An 11,093-nucleotide genomic window follows, 5' to 3' on the forward strand; every position below is an offset into this window, starting at 1 on the left:
GGTGCGAGGGAAGCCCTGTTCGCAGAGCAACAGTCAATGAGCCCATCAGTACGGACAAGATGAGCTTCGAAACCGTCTTTTTGCATGACAGGAATACGACAATGTCCTGCATCGTCAAGGGCTTCACCTTTTCCAGACACCGGGGCTGGCGTTGAGCGCTTTTGTCTTGGAAATGTTCTGATACAACAGAACTATAGGTTCGCGTATCAAGTTGACAACAGTATCGGCAAGGTTGACCGTTTGAGCAATGTCGCTTTCCACCTTGGATACCTCCGACCCTGAGGCCTCATATTGGACCTGTGACATTACCGATAGTTGACATGGCGAACGCTCCTTTGTGTAGGATCCACTTGAGTAGGCTATAGAACAGATCTCCAGGTATGGCAGGTATGGCCGTCTGGATAAAGGTTTTGGTATGGTTTGGGCAGATGCTGAAATGAACTGAGTGGTTTTAGGGTGAATGAGGGGCGTTGAAGGGTCGGTATGCGTTGTCGACTTGCCATTGGAGGGGACAAAGGTGAGGCTGTGAATAGAATGCAGGCAGCATGACTCGTCATACGGCGGCCGAAGCCCCACGACACAGCCCTTGGCCATCATGCCACAAGTCCTGCTAATTTGCTTTCTCTAAAGATCAATGTGATTTTTTTAAAGAAATTTTTCACATGAGCGAGGAAGCACCTGGTTGGTATGTAACTAGATCGTAAGGCTTGAATGGTATCGAGTTGACAAGCCAGATCTCTTAAAGAGTGTCCCCCTGTTTGTCTTGGCGTCACAACAGACCAGCCTGACAGGGTATCTCGCGCTCTAAAATAACAAGTGTCCTCCCGGTCTGACCCCATTGCACACAGCCAAGCCATATATCTACGCCAGCACAACCGAGAGCGCTATTGTTGAACTCAGAACTTCCTTCGGGGTATCACGGTTACTGCGTTCACGGGTTCTGCCTTTTAGCTTAATAATGCCCTCATTCCCATATATTAGCTAAATCAGAGTCTTCTCAATGACCGATGAGTGGCGTCTGTATAGAAAAGAAAGTCACGGTGAGGTCTCAGACTTTCAGAGTACTGAACCATAGATATGCAATTTCCGTCGCCTATACCCAGTCTCTAGTGATGTCATGGGACGGTCGAGGACTCTCCAATCATATATCCCCGAGATGATAAGAAGACCTCTCCTGTTAAACGCGCTAATATGAAAGAAGTCAATTGATTACAATATCCATATTTTGTTAAGACGCGACCGTAAAGCTGATCGGTTAAAGCATAGCCTCGTTGAGTTGGTGGTGTCACTGATGCTTGATCACTCACTAATGCCGAGGTGCATAGATCCTCAAACTGTATTACATAGACTCGATTAACTTACGATTAGTACGACTCTGACCATAGTATGGATGGACAATTTTGATATAGTATTGAGAAAGCGATTGCACGTAATATTATCAAGCCGAAGCAACAGAAACGCTTATTTGACCTATTAGCGGTGTCGTAGCATGACGCAATCTTCTACCAGTTTTCAAGTTTACCAAGATCAATAACATACTAACTAAGACAAGAGCGGCCGGCATATAAGTCTAGAAGTTCTTGAAGATCAATAGTCGATAGCGCCAAGTCGGTGGGAAGCGAGATAACCTATGACCAAAAAGGATAGTTCAAGCGACTTCCCCGCAAACCCACGGATCGCGACATGGGGGCTTGATAAGATGGTCACGATCACCTGCAGAATTACGAACAAGCCTATCATCAAGCATAACTCAATCTACCTCCCGCACCTAGATCAATTATGGAAGCGGGAGCCGACTCCAGTATACGATTCGATGTCGCTTATCGATTTGGCAGGTGAATATGCAAAGACAAAAAGACGTAAAGACCGAGTCTTACGGTTGGCCAGATAGACAGAATAACTATATAAAACTACCCAGGTGCCATGACAGAACCTAGATACATACCATTCCTGTTCGTCATCTTCTCAGCTCTCAAAGAACGCGATGAAAACTCCCTGTTCTGTCTCCAGCCTGCTCCTGGCAGTAGCTCTTCTGGTCTCCCCGGGCTCAGCTGCTTCCAGAAAGCCGAACAAGACAGTCACCGCAGACTCTGTCTTCCGCAATGGCTCCATCTACTCTCTCGATCTCCTCTCCACAAAATACTCTGCCCTCGCCGTCAAAGATGGATACATCACCTTCCTAGGTGACGAAGAAAGCATTCAGTCGTATATCGCCAAGAACACCTCGGTCTTCAACCTAGAAGGCCGAATGATGATGCCTGGTCTTGTGGACGCCCATATGCATCCCATTAGTGGCGGAGCTGGCCTTCTCAAGTGCAACATGAACTTTCAGCCATTGGGTCTCAGCAAATTCCTTGAGAAGATTCAGAGTTGTCTTGATGATGATAAAAATAAGACGGATGAAGACTGGCTAGAAGTCATTTCTCTTGACTACTACGCCTTGGTTGATGATACGGGTGGCGTTACGAAGAAAGACTTGGACAAGCTCAAGACAAAAAGGCCTATTTTGGTTGCGTCAGCTGATTCGCATACCTTCTGGGTCAACTCCGCTGCGTTGAAGGTATCATCCCTCACAAGCAAGACCAAGGACCCAAGAAACGGCAAATTTGAGCGCCTCCCAGGAAGTCAAGAACTTTCAGGAATTTTACAAGATTCTGCAACGAGTTTGTTAGCAGGACCGGCGCCACCAACAGCCGAGGACAACATTCGATCTGCCAGAGCAGCGTTGAAACTTCTTCGGGAGGAAGGTGTGACGAGCTTCCAGGAGGCTGCGTCCAGCGAGGATACAGCTCTTGCGTTTGCAGCTATCAGAAAAGAGGGAGGTTTAACAGCTCGTGGCTTTTTCGACTATCTCGTGCAGCCACCAAATAACACTGCGGGCATTGATGATCTCGTCAAGGATGTGGTCAATGTTACTGCGACATGGAGCGATAAGAGAGAGTTGAGCCCCAAGCCTTCTATGAAGTGGCACGCTGTCAAAATGTTCATGGACGGCGTTCTCTTGTACCCCGCCAACACCGGATCTCTCATCGAGCCATACTTTCAGCCTGTGGCTAATACCTCAATGTGGGCACCCAAATCAAATTTTGGACCCAAAACATACTGGGACAAGGAAACTTTGAGTCTTACCCTGACAAAACTGTTCAAGAACAACATCGATGCTCAGATACACGTTGACGGAGATCTCGCTGTTCGAACAGCCCTCGATGCTCTCGAGGAGTTGCGTAACAAAAACCCCAAACTTCGGGATTACCGCGTTGGATTCGCGCATAACGAAGTAACTGATCCTTCAGACTGGCCTCGCTTCGCCGAACTGAAAGCCGATCCTATCATGAGCTTTCAATGGTCACAGGCTAGTTCAGTCTGGCTCCCGAATGGTGTGAAGAGTATGGGTCCAAGACGATCGCATTACATGGAGGCTTTTGGAGAACTTGCCAAGTTTGGGTCTGCTATTGTATACGGTAGCGACTGGCCGGTATGTGGTCAAAAACTGTGTTCGCGGTATTAAGACTGACGAGAGTAATAGATTGACCCTTGGATGAGTGGCTAGCCATCAAAGCAGGCGTCACGCGCTCTGGCGATCCCAAGAACCCTCACTCTCCCGCTTCACAAGGCGCACCCTACGACAGCAACGGTCTCCCTGGCCTGACCTTAACACGCGACCAAGCTATCCGCGCTATCACAACCGAGAGCGCTCGTTTCCTCCGTGCTGATGCTTACATCGGTTCCCTTGAAGTTGGAAAACTTGCTGATGCTATTGTTTTGAAGGCTAATTACTTTAAAGTCCCCAAGGAGCATATTGCAAGGCAGAAGACACTGCTGACGATGGTTGGTGGTGAGGTAGTGTATATCGCTGATGAGGTTGACTTCAAGAATGGTGTTAAGGCGAAGTTTGCGAATGATGATGATGTTGGGAGGATGATTAAGAGGAGGAGTGTTGGGGGCATTCAGGGAAGGGATTTGTCGGAGGAGGGGAAGGGATCTGTGCAGCGGCTTCAGACTCGTGGAGCGTGTGTTCATTCTCATCACTAGTAATCGTATAAGAGCTTTGTTAAATAGCTCGAAGTCTTTCTACTGACTGCAAGGTTGTAATTAACTATTCTTTTCATCCTGCAACTTCACAGTATTTCCTGAAACCCTTTCTCAATCCGTGACCACTGCTGGGGTGTGAAGAACCCAGACAACCAATAATTTCCATCAAGATCTCTCGTATGGACATTAACAAAGTTCCTCATCGTAATCCCGGGATTGAGCGATGAGGCATAGTGATGAGCTGGCCTGCCTGTGCGGTTCTTCCTCTCTTGGTCTTTACCAGCTTGAATCACAGCTGGTCCAAAGTCTGTTGCTGTAAAGAGATCAACTTTGAGTCTATTGTTGGTAACCAAGAGTTCACTACCAGGCGCAGCGAATATCGGCGCTCTTGCTATGCCTTCATCTCAGCGTTTGCGAAATAGTTGGAGAATGCCGATCAAGTTCGACTCATCTAGTTGCTGCAACAAGCCTCGGCGACTTGCGAGAGCTTGCGCCCCCAATGGCTTGCGAAGGTCACCCGGTGCGATGTTGACGAAGGAACCTAGGATCATGTTCTGAATGTAGACTCCATCGAAGTTCTGAAGTTGAGACAATCGGTTTCGTGTGTCGATTGGAGTTGTCATGCTGATCGGACGTGGTGTCTTAGATGAATCGACCAGGGCGCGGGTGAGCCAAACTAAGATGGCATCGCTTGGACTGACCCATGGATCATCATGGCCCGAGTTCTCTTCCTTGATATCCTCCAACGCGCGCTGATGTAGTCTGTCTACCACGTCTTTTGGCAGACAAATGATGCGGCTTTCAACGACCGGCTGAGTGAATATGATCCAGAGCATTCGGATGACGAAGAATATGAACGCTATTCCGGAAAGAATTCGCGCTTCGCTAGATGCATACTGCGGTTCAGCCTGGGCTATCTCCCCAAGGTCATAAAGAACATCATCGTTAGGACCGATGATATTAGGGACACGTTCTTTGTAACCTGCGAGGACTGTTGACCAAGCCTCGATCAAGTGAGAGAATCCAACCGCGTCGAAGAGAACATGTGGCCAAGTGACAGTGACAAGTGTCGCGTCTTGATAGGTGATAATGTGAAGACTGATCATTGGAACATCTCGACTGGTATAATCCTTCAGCGATGCTGGTGCACCAGGTGGTATACCAAAGTCTCGAGGTCGCGATGCTCCTGGAAAGGTTGAAGGTCGAATAGTCGCTTTTGGTAATAGATTGGCTGCATTGTGCTCTTCGATGTTGACATCATAATGTTGGTGCGAGTAAGACACGGCGGGCCGTTCCATCGTGTAAGTGGTCGGGACATGAACCTCTAGAGCTCCTCGTTTGTTATGCCCATATCTCAATCTTCCACCGAGCCTTTTCCAATCGCCAACAGTAAGTAATTCCGATAGCGATTGGTGCAGTCTGTCAGCGTTCAAAACATCTTTGAAGCGCATGGTCCAGGCCATGACGAGGAACTTCAGGACGGACACATTGTCAATCATGTGCGTGGGGTACACAATCTCCTCTGACGGTGAATTTGAAGAAACCATGTTTTTTATATGGACTGAATGATGATAATGTACTGAAGTAAAGATATATACTGTGAAGGGCTGGTGCGATGTTTTGATAGCCACGCCCACCACGACCCAAAATCTCACGTAAGCTTGGTTTCCGAGAGAACAAATCGCATCACCCCTCTGAACCCGAAATTCTCAGATCTTTCCGAATCCAGCATTTCCAGGAACTTTGCTCTGCGCAGTAGTAGCCTGCGTAGATCTCGCAATAGGCAATCCCTTAAACTCCGACATAAAGCCAGTATCCTTCCTGTTAAACGCACCAGACGAAATGAAGATATTTCCCTGACACACGCGACCAAGGTACTGCTGCGTAGCGCTAGCAGCAGCGTTATCAGGACAACTGTTAAGCTGACCCTTGAAGTCGGGGACGACGACCTGCTTGACGTTCTGGAATACGTTGCCCTCGAAGAGACCCTTGCCGGCTGTGTCGCCTTCGATGGCGTGGCCGTTGATGTCGCGCCAGACGTTGTTGACGGCGTGGAGGAATGTTGTTGCTGAGAGGGCTGGGCCACGGCCTGCTGTGTGCTCGATGAGGTTGTCTGAAAGACGTTAGTAGAAATCATGGTTATAGTGAGGGGGAGGTGTACTCTGGAGGGTGATTTGATCGCCCTGGCCGACCATCTCAATTGTCCAGTAGTGGTACCCGTCGCAGCCAGCGGACCACTGTGTTCGACCGTCGATGTGATTGTTGGAGAGGGTTATGCCAGTGCTCTTGTCGCGGCCAAATACGTAGTGCTGACGGCCGAGCAGAGATGTCTAGAAACGTTAGTAATTGTTCGGGTGACTTGCCGAAATGAGCTTACGGTGCAGTGATCAACCCAGATCTTGCTGGTGCCAGAGAAGGTGAAGGCGTCACCGCCCCAGACATACTGAGGGTTCAAGTTCGTGATATCTGCAAGCACATCTGTTAGACAACTGATACACCGCGGGTACAAATAACGTACGAATGTTTTGAACGATAATGTTCTTGACATTAACAAATCGCAATCCCTTCCCCTTAATAATACCCTTATTCCCAACCCCAATAATGGTCTTATCGGAAGCAACGTTAATCCCGCTAGTTCCAGCCTTGCTATACGTAACATCAACCTTGGGATTATCACCACACCAATTCCCAGCTGCGTTGATAGCCAGTTGACATCCCGCACCAGTCTTCCACGGCGCACATCCCTTTTCTTTAACAGTACCCTCTGAGCCGATAAAGTCGTACGTTCTATCAAGCACAATAACGCGGGGCGTCTTATCGGTGAGATACGTCACCAGCTCTTGAATGTTCTTGGGGGTAACTGCTGCAGTGGAACCACCGCCTGTGACACCTTGGGCGAAACCTTGTGCTGAACCGGAGAGTTTTTGGGCTGTTGTGGAGGTGAGAAGCGCTGTGAGGGCGCTGAGGTAAAGGGTGAACTTCATGATGGCGACGCTTTAGAGCTAAGAGATGTGCTGGAGAACTATTCTCACCTTGATTGAAACCATCATTTGAATTTGAATTATAGTAAAGGGATACGCGGTTTCGTCGGATTATTCTTCGGAGAAACTGGCCTATGCGAAGTTATCTAGCTCCTTGTTTCAGTTAAGTCTAAAGCACGGTTGCAGTGGACTCCAGGGTCAGTGGAGAATATTATTTCCGTCAGTGACAGGCCAGTGTAGCCCTATACATCCCTTAATTTCGTTAGCTTCGTTACAACGCTCGCGACGATCGTATAAGTGCCAGTGACATTTATCAATTACTAATGCGTAGGGCGACCGATTCTTGGAGCATATACAGATCCGATCATCCCATCGAGCATGAAACGGGGGTAAGGTTGATATGTAATGGTGTTTCTTCGAAACCATGTCAGGTGCTTGAAGGCCATTCCTCGATAAGGCTCACCGGATGTACGGAATGTTCCGTTTCATCGATCCGTTTCTCATCCGTTGTCTAACAGAACGAGAACGGAGCGAAGGGACGATCTAGGAAACTCTACTGTTTCATTCACACCGCATACAGAGTATGCGCACAAATAGTTACTCTGTTCTCATGAAGTCGGTCAAGTCAATATTCGCTCCAATCACGCAAATGTCTATTACTCAGATCTCATCCTCTAGACTTTCAAACAACTTGCATCCCTTTCATCGTAGGGCAATTCGTGCAAACAGCTTAGCCGTCTCCTCCGGAATACTGACGAAAGGGAAATGCCCAGACGACAGCTTCTCTACATTATCGAAACCCCCAGCTTGAATAAGCATCTCTTGTAACTCCGGAGGAACAGTTTCATCCTTCTCGCACAAGACATATGTCTTTGGAATCGTGACGTCAGAGTTGATGAACTCCGATACGTCGCTGAGACTCTTCTGGCTTTGACTTCCTAGCACCAGTTTCCAAGCTTCATCTTGTCTCTCGGGAGAAAGATCGCTGAAGAAGAGAGGCTTTGCGGCCTCTGTCATATGGAAGACCCCATCCTGTGATCAAGTATGTCAGTGGGGTTACATGCAGGGTAGGTGATTGCCATACCTCGTGCTCGAAATATGGCATCGGCGGCGCTGGCTCCGTATCGCCTCTAGCGTTCTTCCCCCTCTGCGCATACGCGAACCCAGCGACAGCGACATATCCTTTGATACCACCAGAAAGTCCCTTCTCCTTGCGTTCTGCAATCGTGTGCCCTTCGATGGCAAGTAAAGCGGGGAGACTTCCATAGCTATGTCCAAAGATCACAATCTCAGACCCTTTCTCGAACTCGGGAGCCAAACGGTCGTGAAGTTCCTTGACATCCTCGAGGAGGCCTTTATTGGCCAAGTCTTTGAACTCCTGGCTTGCAGGATCTTTGGAGGTGAGGTTTTTAGTGACGGTTAATCTCGGGACGATGACGTTGAACCCATCTTGCTCCAGAGTGTTGGCGACGGGTTGGTAGACTTCGGGGCTGCAGAAGCCACCTGGAACAATCACGATAACAGGCTTGCTCTCTGCCATTTTAGAGATCTTTGAGTTTGAAGATGGGGCACTGAGATATTGACACATTTAGATTCCATATGAGCGCAGTTACTGCTTTATATAGTCGCGTAAGCGCTAAACGGAGTTCCGCTTAACGGAATTCCGCATGTAAGCTGATGTGTACCAGATCTAGTATAGCTCAGGAAAGGGAATAAGCAGATTCTATTCTTGGAATGTGAACTGTATATTAATTGAAGGAGAAGAACTAACTAGACGGACAAGAGATGACTATCTACATGATGGGCCACTAGCCCCTATGTGCAACCTCAATCAGGCTTTCAACATGACTCCCCAATTGGCTGTTCATCAAATGTTTCGGGCGGGGTAAGCATTTCTCTTATCGTGCGTGTCGACATGCAAGCGTTCACTAGTTGCATTACCGATGTGATATCTCTATGCGTGGCGTCGCTGGGGGACGAAGCTCCAGGCAGAGTATGGCAAGCAGGCGGCCCAAGTGAAAAGAGGCAGCATAAATCTGGGTTACATCAATTTATTTTCGCCTTATGTCTCTCGCTTTCTTCCTTCGATCTACTCCAGATGGCGGTCTACACGTTCAACATGATGCGTATCGGATGTCTTTTATGGGCTTTTGCTTGTTTACCATGCCTGATCGTTTCAACCTCTCCCACCTGCCTCGAGCAAAGCATCCAGGATCTCAACATCACAGACCCCGAAGAAGTCAAACTCTTCGTACAAGAGTGGACTAGACCAGGCGCGATCAAACGACTTGAATTTACTCCCTTGGCATCCCAACTTCCGACTTGGGATCTTCCTCTTGGTCGTCGCCAAGGCCAACTGGTAAAATGCTTTGGAAACGATAACGGATGCCCTGATACTGCCCCTCAATGCTGCGGTACCCAAGCCAATGGATGGTGCTGTGCTGACAACAGGTCTTGTTGCCGAGCAGATCCCGGAGGCAATTGCTGCCTTGAAGGACAGAGTTGTTGCGGAACTTCTAAAGATCCTGGCTGGGGAGCTTTTTGCAATGCTGATTCGACGTGCTGCAATCCCTCAGTCGGGAAGCCATTTTTGAGTTATGGTCAGATTGTCTTGACTATCGCTGACACCGCCAGTGCTGTGACGAAGACCAGAAGTGCGATAACGATGCCCAAACATGCGTCAATCTTACGTGAGGCGGCCTTTTTGCATTCAATTGTACTCAGCTGATACTAGACAGAGCAACGGTGACCGACACAACGACTTCGTGGGTGACTGCAACTGACACCGAGACTGTCACGACCGATGGCACAACGACTGTGAAAACGGTCTCGACTGTAGAGACCACCGTGTTTGTAACGGTATCGCGAGGCCCTACGGGTTATGAGGCTACTGGGGCGAATACGGCTACAGACTCGGACAGAAAACACAAGCGATTTGTCCCTGCGGCTCCTCATAAACAGCTCGAACGCAAATCTCCCACAACCAAGACAATAGAGCCAGTCATCCTCCGACCAGCTGCAAGCCTCAATGCGCTCGCTGACGGTCTTGCGCGACGAGGAATTCCCATCCACAGACGAGCAACAGACACGAAAACAGTCTACGAGACGGAAAAAGCGACGACAACAATTACCGACACAGAAACAAAGACCGAATGGACGACCAAGTACTCGACCTCGACCACAACACACAAACAGACCGTCACGGTGTTTGTCCAAGGTCAATCCACCGTCACAGTAGGACCTACTGGAACAGCAGCAAGTTCCTCAGAATCAGGCTCTGGCGATGGTGGTGCGCCCAAAGGCACTATTATCGGTGCAGCCGTTGGTGGCGGTCTAGGCTTGATATTGATCGCCTTACTTGCTTTTTTCCTGTGGAGGCGACGACTCAAGTCTACAAATCAGCCGCAGCAGCCAAGCCAATTTTATGCAGCCCACAACGAAGCCCCTGCAACGGCACAGAAGCCACCACCTCCTTTCAAGTCATCGCCCCCAACGCCGGCTGGGGCACGCGATACTTGGGCATCGAGTCCCAGTCGAAGCGATTATTCCCAGCCACCTGCGTATCCGTCTCCGATACCTGAGTTGGGAAATACGCAGTTTGCTTATGAGATGCATACGTCGCCGCAGCGGTCGCCGCAGGAGCTGTATCATCCGCAGTACATGAGTGGTTTGGGATTGCCTGAGATGAGGGATCAGCGGAGGGGTTAGTTGAGATGCAGAGAGAGGTGGCGAGGTTGTATGCAGTTCAGCTTGGGAGATAAGAATGAGGCTGAAAGGGTTGGGTGTGATTGGTGTTGTGGTGAAGGAAGGATTCTATGCGGGGTGACAGTGCAAGGATCTGAGCGAGAGCCTGATTTTAGCCCTCCTACTCGCTATTGCCTGGTATCACAAAGATCAGCACGCTTCTGACCGTTTCTGAGGTCGACAAGGTGTTCGAGTAATCGAGCGCTTAGTAATTGACCTATCCCAGTAGTGTAGAAAGGCCATGAGTAACCAGGTACCTTAGTAACGACAACAGCACCACTCGTGCCCATCAGCTCATCAATTTATGTTCTTCTTGTGCAGGCGTATGAAAACAAG

General features: G+C 49.0%; 5 protein-coding genes across 5 annotated transcripts; 2 read left to right on the plus strand and 3 right to left on the minus strand.

Annotated features, from left to right (window-relative positions):
* Positions 1–1,984: 1,984 nt before the first annotated feature.
* Positions 1,985–4,078, plus strand: FTJAE_10816 (amidohydrolase; the record flags this gene model as incomplete). Its single annotated transcript, XM_037343695.1, has 3 exons — positions 1,985–3,475; positions 3,544–4,010; positions 4,060–4,078. The coding sequence occupies 3 exons, from the start codon at positions 1,985–1,987 to the stop codon at positions 4,076–4,078; spliced, it is 1,977 nt and encodes a 658-aa protein (XP_037202114.1).
* A 358-nt stretch (positions 4,079–4,436) lies between these two features.
* FTJAE_10817 (BCL5p) lies at positions 4,437–5,579 on the minus strand (the record flags this gene model as incomplete). The annotated part of the gene is made up of 1 exon (XM_037343696.1): positions 4,437–5,579. The coding sequence occupies one exon, from the start codon at positions 5,577–5,579 to the stop codon at positions 4,437–4,439; it is 1,143 nt and encodes a 380-aa protein (XP_037202115.1).
* A 162-nt stretch (positions 5,580–5,741) lies between these two features.
* Positions 5,742–7,016, minus strand: FTJAE_10818 (pectin lyase precursor; the record flags this gene model as incomplete). The annotated part of the gene is made up of 4 exons (XM_037343697.1): positions 5,742–6,145; positions 6,194–6,362; positions 6,410–6,498; positions 6,551–7,016. 4 exons carry the CDS (start codon positions 7,014–7,016, stop codon positions 5,742–5,744), a joined length of 1,128 nt encoding a protein of 375 aa, XP_037202116.1.
* Positions 7,017–7,715: 699 nt separating this feature from the next.
* Positions 7,716–8,553, minus strand: FTJAE_10819 (uncharacterized protein; the record flags this gene model as incomplete). The annotated part of the gene is made up of 2 exons (XM_037343698.1): positions 7,716–8,045; positions 8,098–8,553. The coding sequence occupies 2 exons, from the start codon at positions 8,551–8,553 to the stop codon at positions 7,716–7,718; spliced, it is 786 nt and encodes a 261-aa protein (XP_037202117.1).
* A 579-nt stretch (positions 8,554–9,132) lies between these two features.
* Positions 9,133–10,721, plus strand: FTJAE_10820 (uncharacterized protein; the record flags this gene model as incomplete). The annotated part of the gene is made up of 3 exons (XM_037343700.1): positions 9,133–9,372; positions 9,648–9,703; positions 9,752–10,721. 3 exons carry the CDS (start codon positions 9,133–9,135, stop codon positions 10,719–10,721), a joined length of 1,266 nt encoding a protein of 421 aa, XP_037202118.1.
* Between the last annotated feature and the right edge of the window lie 372 nt (positions 10,722–11,093).

Source organism: Fusarium tjaetaba, assembly GCF_013396195.1.
Source record: "Fusarium tjaetaba strain NRRL 66243 chromosome Unknown NRRL66243_c0000255, whole genome shotgun sequence".
NCBI lineage: Eukaryota > Fungi > Ascomycota > Sordariomycetes > Hypocreales > Nectriaceae > Fusarium > Fusarium tjaetaba.